We start from the raw sequence: 16429 nt of genomic DNA, 5'->3' as shown, positions 1-16429 counted from the left end.
CCGAGACGCCAGCCCGACTCTCGGATCCCGCTGCCTCTCTGACATCTCCACTCCTGTTGACAGTGGCTTCCACTGCACCTGGATGGAACACAGGTGCGCCACAGGCCCTGCAAGGCCCACCTGCCTGGCGCCTGCCACCTCCTGCCACTCACCGCCTCGCTCCCAGGCGCCAGCCACACCGGCTGCCTTTCTGTTCCCAGTCAGACCAAGGTCATTCCTTTCTCAGGGTCTTGGCCTCACGTTCTTGCCTGGTCGCCTCTTCCTCCACATCTTCCATGGCCGGCTCCTCCTCTTCATTCCGGTCTCAGCTAAACTGCTGCCTCCTTAGAGAGACCCTCCCTTACCTCCCCTCGACCTGACTGCCCGGCCTCTCACCATCTCACACACTCTTTCCTGTACAGAGCTAACGTGATCTGAGGGCAGGGACCTTGTCTCTTTTATTCAATCCTTTATGCCTCGTGCCTGGAACAGTGTGTGGCCCAGAGTAGGTGTTTGGTTGATATTTACTGGAGGAAGGAAGGAAGGAAGGAAGGAAGGAAGGAAGGAAGGAAGGGAGGAAGGAAGGAAGGAAGGAAGGAAGGGAGGAAGGAAGGAAGGAAGGAAGGAAGGAAGGAAGGGAGGAAGGAAGGAAGGAAGGGAGGGAGGGAGGAAGGAAGGAAGGAAGGGCCGGCTCTCGCCTTTTCTAGCCCCTTGAGGAGCCTGACTGAGTCCACGGACCCTGGGGCCGGAGCTAGGGCTCCAGGGGGAGACAGTGTGGCCTGTCTGACAGTCACTGACAATTCTCTCTCCCTCAGACCCGGTGCGCCCTGCGATTTGACCTGCGGACATGACTTGGGGCTTGCCGACCAGCCAGCCTGCGATACCACATCAACTGTTTACTGCTGTGCTTGCGTTCACCAGGGTCCGAAGCAGGAATACCTTACCCGAGACAGGACCCCTAGCATTTCTGCTTGATAATAGGATGGCTGTTTTGAGTGTTTGTCTCTTAAACCTGTAGCAATGCAGTTAACTCCCAAAGATCCAACGAATTCTGGGTGACCTGGTCATAATTCACACAACAGAACAAAACTCTCCCGGAGATTGGGCCTGTGTTTCTTTCCGACGGGACCGGAGCGCTTAGGTTGTGTGGGACAGAACAAGGGAAAAGCTGACAACTGGTGCCAGGGTGGCGCTTCTCTATGAAGAAAAGGTGTCCACGGCCGAGAAGGTTTGAGATACACAGAGTTCTAGACCCCGGCCTGTGAGACTCACGCGGCACACACCTTTATTCAAGGCTCTGAGAAGTCCTGCTGGGGAGACACTTAGTTAACCTGGGTTAGCCTGGCAGTCTAAGTCTCATTTGGCTTCAGAACTGCTTTTTCACATAACAGTTATTAATGTCTTTTGGAAGCAGTGATCTGTGGAATATATATATGTATATATATGTTTTTATTGATTTCAGAGAGGAAGGGAGAGGGAGAGAAGATAGAAACATCAAAGATGAGAAAGAATCCTGCACGCCCCACACCGGGGATCGAGCCCACATGTGCCCTTGACCAGGAATCGAACTGTAACCTCCTGGTTGGTAGATCAACACTCAACCATTGAGCCACGTTGGCTGGGCTGTGGAACATATTTTAGACACAAAAACAAAAAACAAAAAGTGGGTCCAGGAGATGCTATATATTTTTCCTTGAACCTGAGAAAAGGGTGGTGATTGTCTGTCCATCTGATCATTCATTCTTCTCTTGGCTCAGCATAGATTTAGCAGCACCTACCGGCTGCCACACAAGCAGATGGAGTCGGAGGTAAACACCTCACTTTACAGATGAGGAAAGTGAGGCAGATCAAGTGCCTCGGCTCAGGGCTGGGATCAGGACCAGGTTGGGACCAGGTTGGTTTTTTCTCCCCCTGACTACCCAGCCTTGTCTACAAGTGGGCTATGAGCAGGCAGAGGCCAGGCCCTGGGCGTGACGCTGTGGGAACATCTAATCCCCCACCTTCCAGTGGGCTGCTGAACTGCCTCGATCCCACCTGTGGCTGCCCGGTGGAACCCAGTCCTACCCAGCACCTGGATTAGCAAAATGGTAAGAGCCTGGGCCTCAGGTCAGGTAGCCCTGAGAAACCTACTTCACCCCTCCGTGCCTCAGTTTCTCCTCTGTAGAACGGGGACAATGGCAGGGATGTTGGGAGGTTAAATGAAGACCTGAATATAAAGAACCTGGCCCAGAGTAAGGGGTCAGGGGATGTCAGCCGATGTAGCAGTCTGGGCCACTCAGGCTCTCAAACAGCAGTGTGAGTAGCTGAATGTTCAGCAAAGGCTCTTGAATGGTGGTGCAGGAGAGAAGAGGTGGCATCCAGGGTTCAGATCCCAGCTCTCTTATGACAGGTGATTGTGTGACCACAGGCAAGTTACTTCTCTCTCTGAGCCCACGTTCCTCAGCTATAAATTGGGATGTGGCCGACACTACTCACTGCCTATCCAATATCCATTCTTTCTTTCTCAAATTAACAAAACCCTGGTTCTTAGGTACCTTGTGCCCAAATAAAAGACTACTTTCCCCCAAAACTCTGGCAGCTAGAAGTGACCACATGACAATGTGCTTGCCTGTGATATAAGCGAAAGGTGGGACTTCTAGGAGGTCTCGCTCAAAGGGACCACTCTCCTCCTTCCATGCTGCCCGGGACATGGAAGTAATAGCTGGGGCTCTTGCAGCCATTTTGGCCCACAAGGACAAGAAGCTGTGTGCTGAGAAGCCTGGATCCCTGATGACTCCATGGAGCTGTCCTAACTCCTGTCTTGTGACATCCTTTACAGATAAGAAAAAAAAAAACAAAACCTTCATTCTGTCTAAGCCACTAGGATACACAGGTTGTGTTAATTGCCTTCCTATATCTACACCCTTTGCCTTGTAACTTATTAGTCCCCACTCTCTCTGACTCTAGCTGGGCTTGGCCATTGACTCGCTTTGGCCAGTGGGATATAAGCAAACATGACCTAAGCAGAGGCTTGGGAGAGCCCTTGGCACGTGTCTGACGCTGTCTTGGTTCCTTGTGATTGCCCAAGAAAGAGCATGCCCAGGCTGACCTGCGGGAGGCTGAGACCGGGAGCAGAGCTGTTGTCCGGTTGTCTCAGCCAGGGCCACTCCTAACCAGCTGACAGCAGTCACCCCCAAACGTGCAACAAAGCCCTACAACATCCCAAGAGCTGCCGAGTGAGTCTGAGAAGACAGAATGCAAACATGTGAATGCTCCCCGCCAAGACCCATCCAGCCCACCCGGAGACTCTTGAGCTAAAATAAGTGCTCCTTGTTTTTACGCCATGGGATTTACGGTGGGTTGTTCAACAGCATGCCTGTGGCAGCGGCGACCTGTTATTTCTCTTCCTGTTACATGTAGCCAAACCCAATCTTAACTGATACCCGAGGCCGGCAATGCCTTCCCTGCAGATGCCTGGGAGGATCAAAGAGGGCGATGCATTCAGAGGGCTCGGCCCAGGGAGGGAAGTGCCCGCTCCTCTCTCTTCCTTTCCCCAGGCACGGGCCTCGCCAGGGGCTCCCTTGGCCTGGTTCTCTCTGATCCTCTCCGCCCCCAGGGAGCGAAGTCAGTGAGTACATGCTCCTGCCAGTTCTAGGGACGGAGCCACTGTGTGCCCACCCCCCAGGAGGGCCGGAGGATCAGAGGAGAGCACGGTGGCGGGAAGGGCCTGGGCAAGTTGAAAGTCTTTTCACGGGAAAGCCATGGGGAGTGGGGTTGCCTGGCCGGGCGAACCTGGAGACGGGCTCTGCCAAGGAGCTGCTGAGTCATCGTGGGCCACCACTTAGGAACCGCTCTGGGCGTCAGCTTTCTCCTCTTTAAAAGGAGGAGTTGGCCCTGCTGAACTCCAAGGCCCCTGCCAATGCCGACGGGCTTGCGTTTGACTTGTGTCCCCTTTCGGGATAGGCAGAATAATGGCCCCCAAAGATGGCCACGTCCTGGTCCTGGAATCTGGGGGCACGTTCCCTGACATGGCACAAGGGACTTTGCAGACGTGATTAAAGCTGTGGCTCCTGGGATGGGGAGAGTGTCCTGATTACCCAGGTGGACCCAATCTAACCACCTGAGTCCTGAAAACAAGGGGACCTTTCCCAGCGGAGGGTCAGAGACCGGAGAGCCGGAGTGTCCCTCGGTGCCCTGTCGCTGGTCCCGAGGCAGGGGGCCACGTGCGAGGACCGGAGAGAGGTCAGCTCCCGGTGACAGTCAGCCAGGAAACGGAGACCTCCCTTCTACAACCACATGGCACTGAATTCTGCTGCCACCCAAGTGAGCCAGGAGAGGGATCATCCCTTAGCAGCGGTTCTCAACCTGTGGGTCGCGACCCCTTTGGCGGTCAAACGACCCTTTCACAGGGGTCCCCTAAGACTATCCTGCATATCAGATATTTACATGACGATTCATAACAGTAGCAACATTACAGTTATGAAGTAGCAACGAAAATCATTTTATGGTTGGGTCACAACATGAGGAACTGTGTTTGAAGGGCCAGAAGGTTGAGAACCACTGCCTTAGAGCCTCGGAAAGGAACACAGCCTCCGACACCTTGATTTTAGCCCCATGAGATCCGGACTGGACTCGGCCTACGGAACTGCAAGATGAGAAATGGGTGTCATTCTAAGTTGCTAAGTTTGCAGCATTTTGTTATAGCAGCAATGGGGAATGAACACACCTTCTGACTTCATGTGGAGCCTAACTGTCATGTATTGTTCACCTACTATGTCCTAGGGCAGTGATGGCGAACCTATGACATGCGTGTCAGAGGTGACACACGAACTCATTTTTTTGGTTGATTTTTCTTTCTTAAATGGCATTTAATATATAAAATAAATATCAAAAATATAAGTCTTTGTTTTACTATGGTTGCAAATATCAAAAAATTTCTATATGTGACACGGCACCAGAGTTCAGTTAGGGTTTTTCAAAATGCTGACACGCCGAGCTCAAAAGTTTCGCCATCACTGTCCTAGGGGCTTTGTCCGCCTTGTTGTTAACCTGGCAACAGTCTGGCAGAGCTGAAATGATCGACAAGTGCCCATTTTGAAGGTGTGGACACTGAGGAGACGTGAGGGTTCCTATTAGCGTCTGGCTGCACAGCTTGGAAAGGGTCATGCTGGATGAGGGCTGGTTCTGCCAAGCCCAGAACTGGTGCCTCTTCTCCCATATGACCTAGAGCAGTGGTTCTCAACCTTCTGGCCCTTCAAATACAGTTCCTCATGTTGTGACCCAACCATAAAATGATTTTCGTTGCTACTTCATAACTGCAATGTTGCTACTATTATGAATAGTAATGTAAATATCTGATATGCAGGATGGTCTTGGGCGACCCCTGTGAAAGGGTCGTTCGACTGCCAAAGGGGTCTCGACCCACAGGTTGAGAACCGCCGACCTAGGGGCACATGATGACAAGGGAGCTTCCTAACCGGTCAACCTACTGTTCAGCACGCGTGGCCCCAAAGGCTGCATTCACCCCGCCAGGCCCATCCACACAGCCCGCCTGACCTCTGCAGAGGGCGTGGGTCCCGCCAATACTGAGCCTAAGAGCGCAGCGACATAATTATTTAGGTTCTGCCGCTGGCTGCTCGGTGACCACGGGCAAGTCCCTTAACGCTCCATGCCTTGCTTTCCTTACCTAGATGACAGGATAATGACAGGATGTGCCTCCTAGCGTTGCTGTGAAGTCATCATTAAGGACTTGGGGTGATGTCTGGTGCATAGTAAGCGCTTGGTAGATGTGAGCTATTATGATGATGAGAGGGACTGGAGAATGACCTCTGCTTTTTGAGAGCCTGCCCGTGCCCAGAAGCCTGTGAGGCACCTTGAGAACATGAGCTCAAAGCCTCACAGCGGTCCCGCAAGGAGGGGTGGCGAAACCCACGAGGAAGACGCGGGCTGAGTAACTTGTCCACGGCTACGTGCTGGGGAGCAGCCAGGCTTGATCCAAAGCCAGATTGGCTGGCCTGATGCCAAGCCCAGACTCTTCCCACCCCTTCCCACCGGCTCTGGAGCCGGGCAGAGGTACAGCTGCTCGGGGCTGGCGAGGGTGAGATGGTGTCCCGTGCGCCCCTGGCGGGCGGCCAAGCACTGGATGCAGCCCTGAGGGCGAGCCCCGTGTGACTGATGTGTGTACACACCCAGGTCTGCAAGGCTGCCTCTGGCTCCTCCGTCAGAGCTCAGCTTCAATGCCACCTCCTTGGCGTTGTCTTCCGACACCCGTCTCGAGGCTCGTCTTCCTTCCCGTCCTTTCTGGTCTTATTTGTTTGTGTCAAAGGCCACAGACCCTGGACAGCCAGGCTGAAGCCTGGGTCTGCCTCTTCCCAGCTGGGTGACCTGCTTAGCCCCTCCCAGGCCCCGTTTCCTCATCCTTCGAGTGGGGACTCCCAGCCCAGCCTCCTCCCTCAGGGGGTCCCTGTGAAGACTTATGCGTGGCGGGCAGGAAGGCGTGCTGGAATGGCGGGGCCTGGTCCACAGAGGGCACGCCGGCTTCGTGAAGTCAGAAGACAGCTCTGGCTCCGGCGAATGCCAGGGCATCGCGAGCAAGGCCCGGTCCCTTGCCCCGAAGAAATACTTTTTCCTTTTAAGGCAGTGAGCTAGATATTTATGTACCGAGTTTTAGGGTCTGATTAAAACCGGCCACTGAACGCGTTTGTCTGAAATCAAGTCCCCAGCCTTGCTTTCCAGCCTTATCAGACTTCTCCACACCCCACCTCGCTCCACGCTTCTCGGAGCCCTGCTGCAAACGCTCACTGAGCGTTCACTGTGGCGCAGCCCTGTCTAGGTGCCGGAGAACCACAGTGAGGAAAAGCAGACCCAGAGGTGATGGTGTGTGTGTGTGTGTGTGTGTGGGGGGGGGGGGGGGGGTGGGGATGAGGTGGGGGAGACAGGAAGGAAATGATCGAAGACATAAAGCAAAGACTCGACCGCAGGAACTTGAGGGCCATGGTGCTGGGGCATGTGACCAAGTCAGGAAGGTCAATGGGGATGGATTAAGGTCTGAAGGAAGGTGGGAGGCGAGAAGCATTCCAGGCGGAGGGAACAGCCCGTGCAAAGACCCTGTGGCAGAGGAGTCTGATGCTTAGGAGAAACGGGAGCACTCTTCCTCCCGCCTGCCTCCTGTACTTCCCTCCCCTGGGACACCTCCTTCTCTGCATGGCTCCATAGAGGTGTGAGAAGCCTCTCCATTCTTCAAAATCAAGCTCAAATGCCTCCTCTTCCCAGAAGCCTTCCATGCTGTGCCCCCCTGCAGGTCTTCCACTCCCCAGGAAGCAATGGTCTCTCCTGCCTATGACCTCCCTCACCTCCCTGACCCCTCCGTGGGCCCTCACTCATGCCATCTTGCATATAGACGCTGCCCAGGTCTCATCTCCCCAACCAGGACATAAAGCCATAAGAGCAGGAACTGACTTCTCCAATGTAGACTTAGAGTCACATGCTCCCAGGTTTAAATCCTAGTGAAGGCCATTTAGGAGTGGGACTTAGCATAAAGGACTCTGCTTCTCTGGGCTTCCATTTCCTCACCTGGCAAAGGGGGTACTGTGGTGAGGGCGTGGGGTGGCGGCACAGTCCCCGGCTAGGCTCTGGGCATCCACGAGAGTGGGGTGTGCCAAGGGGCTTAGAGCAGAGGAGGGGGAGGGGGAGTTATGATCCAGGAAGCCTCAGGGGTGGAGGGCTCACAGGGGCTTAGGCTCCCGTAGACCCGAGTTTCCCAAATTTGTCTGATAGCAAGAAGCATTTGAGCCTCTTGATAGAAATGCAGATTCTCGCTTACTCCTGGGGTTCTGGGACGGAAGTCTGGGCAGAGTCCAGAACCTGCATTCTGAAAAGCTTTCAGTTCGGTGGGGAAAATGAGGCCCAGAGGGAGGGGTGATCTTCACGAGTGTGATAGGTTGGACCAGTTGCCTTAGCCCTTCCTCTCTGTGACAGGATTATGCACCCACACGCTTTGCCAAGTAACACGGCAGGACTCACTTACTGTGGGCGACTGCACCGCAAGCAGAGACATGTGTTTGTGAGGCGTGGCTTGGCCCGCCACGTGTGCTCCCACCATTCACCAGGAGAGAAATAAGCCTGGGTGGCTGCTGGTCCAACGAGAATGAGGAGACATATGGAACAGACTGAATCCAGCCCACGTTCTGGAGTCCTGCCCGGCCCAGCCTGTGCAGATTAGCTAAACCCTAGCTGACCCACAGACTAGTGAGTGAGAAAACAAATGTTTATTGTGGTAAATAACTGAGTTGTGGGGCGTTTTTGTTATGCAGCATTGTGGCAGCAATAACTGACTAATACACTCAGGTCACCCAGCAGGTGAATGGCAAAGCTGGGATTCAGATGCAGGTTCCCTGCTCCTAATCCAGTGCTAGTGTCTTACTGCTTCTGTCCCTCAATCCTGAGGGCTCCTTGGGCACCGTCCTCTCTGGGAGCCCCTCACTTCTACTCTGCCCCACCTCTGTTCTCTGGGAGCTTCCAGCTCCAGACAAGGGGGCTCCATTCCAGTAGCCCAGACTCCATCCTTGCTGCTAATATGCCGAGGCTTCTTGAGTAGGCAGTCCCACCCTCAGGGCTCCCAAGTGGATTCAGGGAAAGCCCCCCTCCCCCCGCCCCCCCCCCCCCCCCACCAGGGAAAGAAATCCAGGGGCTCTGGGGAATTCTAGCTTCTCCCAGTTGAAAAGAGTTCCCTCTCCACTCCCACTGGGAGCCTGGCTTCCCTACCTCGGGGCTTTGTCAAGTTGGAGACCTCGCAGGGGAGGCTTCACAACCTGTTAGGTGTCTCTGCCAACAGCTGCTGGCTTCTGAGGTTCTCTCAGATTGCCCACCTCGAGTCAGCTCCACCCGGACCCCAATCTGAGCGGGACTTAAATGCACCCATGGCCCTTCAAGAACTGCAGGCACACGCTCAAAAACATGCCTGCTCAGCCACAGCGATACCACAAACATTCACAAACAAAACCACACCACTCCTTCTCAGACACAAACACACAGACAGGCAAACCACGGTCAGACATACAAACTCATGTTCAAACACACCCCCTCCACGTCCCTCAGATCCAGACACACCCATGCTCAGGAATGCATGTGTCAGTAAGAAGTCGCACGCCAAGGTCACAGGCAATCACACACACACACACACACACACACACACACACACAGTCACCCAAACAACAGGACATACCCACACCTTCTCCAAATACACTCCCTCACACGCACACTCAGACCCACAGTCACGCTCAAGGCTCCTTGGACATATATACCCTGGACTTAGTCCAAGCACTGGAGTCTGTTAGATCTAGTTAATTCCTATCTCGTATCTTCCTGCTTTGTGACTCTACTTTTCTGAGCACTATCTGTAAAATGTGGACAAAGATGCCTCCTACTTAAGGAGACCAGAGGCTGCAGTGAGGTCAAGCCTGGAAAGCACCCCTCAACCAGGTGGAGCTGGTTTCCCTCTCTCCTTCCATGTCCTGCGCATGCCCTCTCCACCCCTTGAATTCCATTTCTTTCGATGGCTCCCTTCAAATTTCTACCGGGCCTTTAAACGACAGGTCAAATCCTGCCTCCTGTGGCAAGCCTCCCCACACCTCCACCTCTGGATCCCCTGAACAAGAAGCTGGAGAGCCCACTCATTTTCTTTCCTGGAGCCTGGCCACCCCTGGTTCCTCCTTGGACAGGGCCCAGATCACACTCACAGTAGGGGCCTGGCGAGGACTGTTGAGTGACTAACTGAGGGACACAGTCACAGTGCCAACCACAAAGTTTTCAACCCACAGGTACCGTAAGGTCCTTGAAAGTCTCATGTGGCCCTTGGCTGGGGGATGAGGCTGCAAGTGTCTCCCAGACATGGCCACATGGAGGTCCCCGTGACCCTGAGGACAGTGGTCTTGGTGGAGAGATGGGACCGGACACCTACATGGAATGGACTGAGGGGAAGTAGGGGTTGTGGGGGAGACTGCATCGTTTGGCAACCCTTTTTTGCTGTGAAGGAAGGCAGGGTGGAAGATGGAGGGCGGCATGGCGTCACAGGAAGGATTATTAAAGGTGGGCGTAGGGAGAAGAGTTTGGGTGGAGTGAGATTGGAAAGGGCTGCAGGTTCAAAGAAAGCACCGGGGGTACTGCTAGAGGGCCACCTTCCGCTGTGCCGGAGACTGAAGTCGGGCTGGAAAGACCATGCCTCCTTTGTGGCTCGGTGACCCCACATGACCAAGCTCCTTCCAGGGGACGGTGCACAGAAGTGATGGTGCACCTCTGCCCCCCTTGCTTACCGCCCTGTCCCTGCCCGGGTCTCCTCCCTCCCGCCCCTCCTGCAGGCCGGAGCACAGACATGCTGACTCCGCGTTGCCTGCGGAGGCGGGTGCGACAACAAGCCGGGAGGGGCCCATGTCCCTGGATCTCCAGGGATCAGGGCTTGCCCTGCGAACCTGACTGCTCACTCCTGGACTCCTACGTGAGAGAGAAATGCATCGCTGTCCCCACAGCCACCCAGCACTGGGCCATTTTGTCATAGCAGCTTCACTTTCACTAATACACGTTCAACAAGTGACAGCAGTTACTATAAACACCACGACAACGGTAACGCTCTCCCAGGTGGCAGGCTCACACACACAGCCTTTGAAGAGCGGAAACCGCAGGTGTGAGGGCGTCTTTCACGGAGGCTGGCAGGATACCCAGTTGGCACAGTGTGGCGCCCGGCACTGCCCCCGGAGCCTGCCTGGGAAGCGCTTACCTGCTTGGTTGGTGGTGATGTTCACGGAGGCGAACTGAGGGGAGAAGGGGCTCTGGTCGGTGACGCCGTTCACGGCCTGGATCTCGAAGGTGTACTGGGTGTGGGCCAGCAGGTCGCTGATGTAGATGCGGGGCTCCGTCAGGCCCAGCTGGCGGGGTGCGTACTGCACGTTGTCCCCACAGCGGGTGCAGGCGCCCCGGCCGGAGCCACAGCTCTTGCAGATGATGTTATAGACGAGATCCTCCCGGCCTCCGGAGTCGCGGGGCGGGGTCCACTCCAGCATGAGTGAGGTCTCGTTGACGCTGGAGATCACGGCCTGGGGTGCAGAGGGGATGGCTGGGGAGGGGGAGGGGTGCCGGTCAATGGGGGTTCTGGGGGTACGTTTCTGCCCTGGCTCCAGCCCACGCCTCCCAAAAGGCTTCCTCCAAGTACTTTCCCCTCGTCACCCACCAGAGAGATGTTTCTAGAATATAACTCTCATCCTGCTGCACACCCTTCTCCCTAGACGCCAGCCTCCTCGGTGTGTGTTACCAGGGACAGTCCTTTTGTGTGTGGGGTTTTGCCCACACAATATCTACTTCCCCTTTTCCCTTATAACAGAACCCGATTTTATTCAGGTAGCAAGACGTCCAGCCGAGAGACTGTATTTCCCAGCCTTCTCTGGTGACGTGCTGGCTACGGACTGTAGCGGAGGTTGTTGGTTAGGGCCTTTCCTTAAAAGGAGGCAGCCGCAGAGGATCCCAGGGGTGGGCAAACTTTTTGACTCGAGGGCCACAATGGGTTCTTAAACTGGACCGGAGGGCCGGAACAAAAGCATGGATGGAGTGTTTGTGTGAACTAATATAAATTCAAAGTAAACATCATTACATAAAAGGGTACGGTCTTTTTTTTTTTTTAGTTTTATTCATTTCAAACGGGCCGGATCCGGCCCGCGGGCCGTAGTTTGCCCACGGCTGCTCTATCCCCTTCCTCCTCTCTGCTGCCTAGAACGTGTGTGATGGCTGGCGCTTCGGCAGCAATGTTGGACTACGAAGGGACCTGAGGGATGGAAACCACAGGCTAGGAATGGCAGAGCAGGAGAGCCAGGTTCCGAGAACCCCATGATTTCCCACGCTCTCCCGGGACTGCCTATCCCCGGGCTTCTGTGACGTAGGAGAGTAAACCCTGATGGTTTCTGCCACGGGGGTCAGCTCTGTGACCAGCAGCTGAGTGCCATTCCTGTGTGATGCGGGGGCTGTAACACTGCCCTCGGAGTCACCCTTCCTTAGAGAACCTCGGCCTGCGACTTGGGCCGCCGCTGCCAGGTTAGCCCGCCGGGCAGCCTTTCCTGCCACAGACACCACCTGTGTTGGTTCTTTCTCTGCCAACCCTGCCATTGTCTGTCCTTTTGTAAATCCAGACCTTGACTTTATCCTCCCTGTGACTTCACGGAAGGGGGTGAGGAGCCAGATGCCAGTTCTGTGGCATCTGCATGTTGGCAGCCTGACCACCCCAGGGACTGCCCCCGATGGTCCTTTTCCAACCAGTTTTCCCCCTCCCCCTTCTCCTTTCCCTCCTCCTCCCCCCTGCAGGTCCTCCTCACTCAGGGAAGGCTGGCTGTAGCCGGACAGCCGCCCGGCCTTCGCTCTGGGCTTTTCTGCAGGAGACTGTGGACTCGGCGTCCCCCTCAAGGGGCCCCGACGTACTTGTGCAGGGCATGTCCAGCGGGTCCAGGTCTGCTCGGTAGTAGCCGTTGCGGCAGACACAGTTGGTGGCCCCTTCTGAAGTGGTCCGACTGTTGATGGGGCAGTGGGTGCAGGCCTCGTCCCCTTGGTTGGCCTTGAAGGTTCCAGATGGGCAACCTGGGAGAGAAGACAAAGAGAGGTGCCGAGTAAACCAGTGGGCTCAGAGAGGACCCTGTGTCTCATGGAGGGGGCACACGGTATCACGAGGGGCCAGGAGGCCCGTGGAAGGGGCCATGCAGCGTCACTGCTGAGGAACACCATCTCCTGAAGTTCATGGGGGTCTCCACGCCCCCACGAGGCAGCCCTAGCTGTGCCCAGGAGGTTCCAGGCACCTGCTTTCTTGTCTCTAAAGCTGTCAATGCGTTCAGCTGGGCCCTTGGCAAACCTTCCGTACCTACTCCAGGTCGGCTGTGCCACAGCTCCTAGGATCAACCCTGACTTCTTAGTCTGAAGACTCTGAAGAGGCCTATGGCAGTGCCCGGGGCCCAGTCTCGCTTACCAATGGCTGGTCCTGGGTTCCAGATGATTGAGATTACATTCCAGTAGGCAGGCCCTAGCACAGTGCAGAGCATGGAGAGAGGCGATGCGGTACAGCAGGCAAGGCCACTGGCTTTGGACGCAGACAGACCTGGGTTTGAGTCCCAGCGTGGCCTGGTACTAGCTGTGTGGCCCTAGACAAGTGGCTTAACCATTCTGAGACTCAGTTTCCTTACCTGTAAAATTATGACTCTAAGGCCCATTTCTGTGGGCCATTGTGGGCATTTGGCGTAAGCGTGTAAAGCACATGACATGAGGCTTTGCACCGTCTAGGTGCCCGATGAATAGTAGCGGTTATGATAGGTGTTTGATCAATTTACTAGATAAAAGGCTCCGAAGTACCGGGGAGAGCCTGAGGAGGGCAGTGTTTGCACTTGGTGGGCACTGAGCCATGTGGGATCTCACAGGGTCTTTGGCCTTCTTCCCTGCTCTGGGGGATGCTCAGGATTTGGGCTCAGGCCCGACAGCTCAGGGCTCAGGTCCTACAAGAGGTCACCACTCCTGTGTGGGCCTGTGTGCCCTTCCTTCTGGCCCTGGCTTGGGAATCAGGAGGCCTGGGCTCTAGGCCCTGCCCCCTTTCCTGGCCTGTTTCTTCTTCCACCCACTGGGGTTCATAATCCCCGCTCTGCTGTGGTGCCGTGGGGAGATCGTGCCAGGTGTACATGAGAAGTGGACAGGGAAGAGCTGTGCAAGGGGCAGGCTCCTCCCTGGGACGAAATGCAGCTAAACTGTCCACAGGCCTGCGTTCTCACCTGATCACATTCTGTGCTGGAGTACCGTGTGACCTCTGGTCAGCAAGCCCACCTCTCCGAGCATCGCTTTCCTCCTACATAAACGGCTAACATACATTTATTTCCCAAATCGTTTTTCCAGTTGCAGACTCCAAGCGTATCTTTCAAGTCCAAGGCTTAGGAAATCACTCATCAAGGGGTCTCCTGGCCCTGCTCTCAGCTCCCCCAGGATCAGAGCGATGTCTGGTTCACAGCTCCTCCCCGTGCCTAGCACGGGACCTGGTGCTCAGACGCTCCATCTCAATACGTCTAGACACTGCCTGCTTACGAGGAAAGAGCTTGGGCTTTGGCGGCCATGCACGTAGAAAGGCAGTGAAGAGCGGTGGTCAGCATGCCGGCTGCCTGCAAATCCCAGCTCCACCGGTGCCAGCGGTGTGACCTTGGGCAAGTCACCTACGCTGTTCCCTCACCTGTAAAATGGGAACAATAGTATCTACCTCCTAGAGTCGTGGTGAGGAGGACATTTGGTTCATTTAGGCAACAATGCCTAGAACAATTCCTGGCATTATTAAACTAGCTGGTTCAAATACCAATCCGCTGGGTGACCTCAGACAAGTGGTTCAACCTCTCTGAGCTACTGTTTTCTCATTGGTAAGAGCATCTACTCCCTAACGTGGCTGTGAGTATTGCAATCGATGAGCAGTACTGGCCCAGGGTTGGGAGGGGTTGGGGGTTGCAGCTGCAATCTCAGGGCTTGCCGCTAGAAAATGCCCCCCACCCCCCCGCCCCGGCCCCACTTTGCAACCGCCCTAATCAACACCCCCCTGATGATGCCACCCTGACCAGGCCCTGTGGGGGTCTCGGAGAAGAACCCGCTCCAGCCCAGTCTTTAAGGAGCTGCCAGGCGAGGGGGAAGACAGACTGACACACCGACCAGGTAGCGTGACACCAGCAGGGATGGCCGTGGGGTCTCTGGGGGGTAGTTAGGCTTCCATCGCACAGACAGGGAAACAGGGCTCCGGAGCATACCGTGCTACGGCCGGCTTTTATCGAGTGCTGATGAGATGCTGGCGCTGTTCTCAGGACTTAACTCTTAATAACTCATCCAAGCCTCACCGGCCCATGACGGAGGTGACGTTACCCCTGTTTTCAGATGGGGAACCAAAGCACAGAGGTAAAGTAACTTCCCAAGGACGTGGGCTTACAGTGGCAGAGCTGGGATTCGATGCCAGGTGGTCTGACTCCAGGGGCCGCTTCCCTAACCACCACACCACACCACCTTGATGTGACTCGCATTGCGTCAACGGTCCATGCGTGCTGAGCAGGGGCTGGCAGCTTTTGCTCCAGGCATCTGTCCAGGACTCTCTCCACTTTGCTGTGCTGGCTCTGGGGCCCCTGCGTCCTCCTGCCCCCCTCCCTCCCTTCCTCCTTCCCTCCCTCCTTCCCTCCCTCCGTCCCTCCCTCCCTCTCGTCTTCCTCTTAGGCACCATCCTTCCCCTGCTGGCTCTATAAAGGGGCTGCCCTGGCTCTAGTTGAGCAGTTGACCTCTCTGAGCCTCAGTTTTCTCTGCTGTAGAATGGGGGCACAGGGCTCCTGTGAGAGTCTAGGTCTAGGACCATTCTGATAGATGCCAAAGGGTTTTGGCTCCAAGACCAAGATCCTCCTGGCTCCATGTTTAGTGTGCCTCTTCCATCTGCTGGCGATTCCCTGAAATGGCTGCCCACTCTCCCCTCCGTACTGTGCCAGCCCCTCCATCTGGACCGCCTTCCCGGCTGTCCTCTCCCATCACCAGGCCCTGGTCCCTCTCAGACACCCCAGGCTGCCTCCTCCAGGAGCTTTCTCTCATTAGGAGTGCTGCCCAGCCACCCTTGGCCCTCCCACCGGGCATCTGTGGTTTCTGTATCTCTTGGCACTGTGCTTCATGAAACCCTTCCTCCTGTCATTCCTTCCCGCTCCCCCCTGCAGCCAATCAATTACCACATCTCCCCTCCCCAGCAGTGCCCGGTCCTGGCTCTTCTTCGCTGCCCTCCCACCCACTCTTTAGCTTCTCCTGGCCATCTGGCCTCCTCCTGCCCACCCTCCAGGACCAGCTTTCCAAAGTGTAAGCCTTTCTGTGCCACTGACTAGTAAAAACCCACCCTGGCTTATCATGGAATATTATTTGGCCCTAAAAATGAATGAAGGCCTGATTCATGCTACAACACGGGTGAAGCTCGAAAACACTGCTTAGTGAAAGGAGCCAGTCACAGAAGGCCACACAGTATATGCTTCTACGCCGATGGAAATGTCCAGAACAGGCACACCCATGGAGAGAGAACATAGATGAGCGGTTGCCAGGGGCTGGGGAGAGCAGAGAATGGGGAATGACGCCATGGGTAATGGGTTTCTTTCCTGAGGTGATGAGAACGTTCTAAAATTGACTGTGGTGATGGTTGCACAATTCTGAATACACTAAAAGTCACTGACTTGTACAATTTAAATAGGGGAACTGTATGGTATATGAGTTCTATCACAATAAAACGGCTATTTAAGAAAAATTCACAATAGCCCCCCAAGCACCTCAGGCCCCCGGTGCCCCCAGGGCTGGCACATGTCCATCTCAGTGCCCACTAGCCCAAGCCTGTGCCTGATGGTCTACACAGCCAACTGCATAGGGTGCCACCCCGAAGCCCCCCTCCACACCTCCGGCCTTTGGTGATCCTGTCCTT

General features: G+C 55.4%; 1 protein-coding gene across 4 annotated transcripts in view; it reads right to left on the bottom strand.

The window, feature by feature from the left end:
• Positions 1-16429, bottom strand: part of EPHB2 (EPH receptor B2) — a 180603-nt gene that overhangs the window by 28383 nt on the left and 135791 nt on the right. For all 4 annotated transcript variants that reach the window (XM_070404317.1, XM_070404319.1, XM_070404318.1 and 1 more), the window contains exons 4-5: positions 12415-12570; positions 10730-11065 (exon numbers count right to left, since the gene is read on the bottom strand). In XM_070404317.1, the coding sequence (XP_070260418.1) occupies positions 10730-11065; positions 12415-12570 (492 nt within the window). The remainder of the gene's footprint in view (positions 1-10729; positions 11066-12414; positions 12571-16429) is intronic.

The sequence above is a fragment of the Myotis yumanensis genome, unplaced genomic scaffold (genome assembly GCF_028538775.1).
Source record: "Myotis yumanensis isolate MYYU_CA2020_CCGP unplaced genomic scaffold, mMyoYum1.0.hap1 SCAF_2, whole genome shotgun sequence".
In the NCBI taxonomy this organism is placed as follows: Eukaryota; Metazoa; Chordata; class Mammalia; order Chiroptera; family Vespertilionidae; genus Myotis; species Myotis yumanensis.
This window is presented reverse-complemented; position numbering and strand designations above follow the sequence as displayed.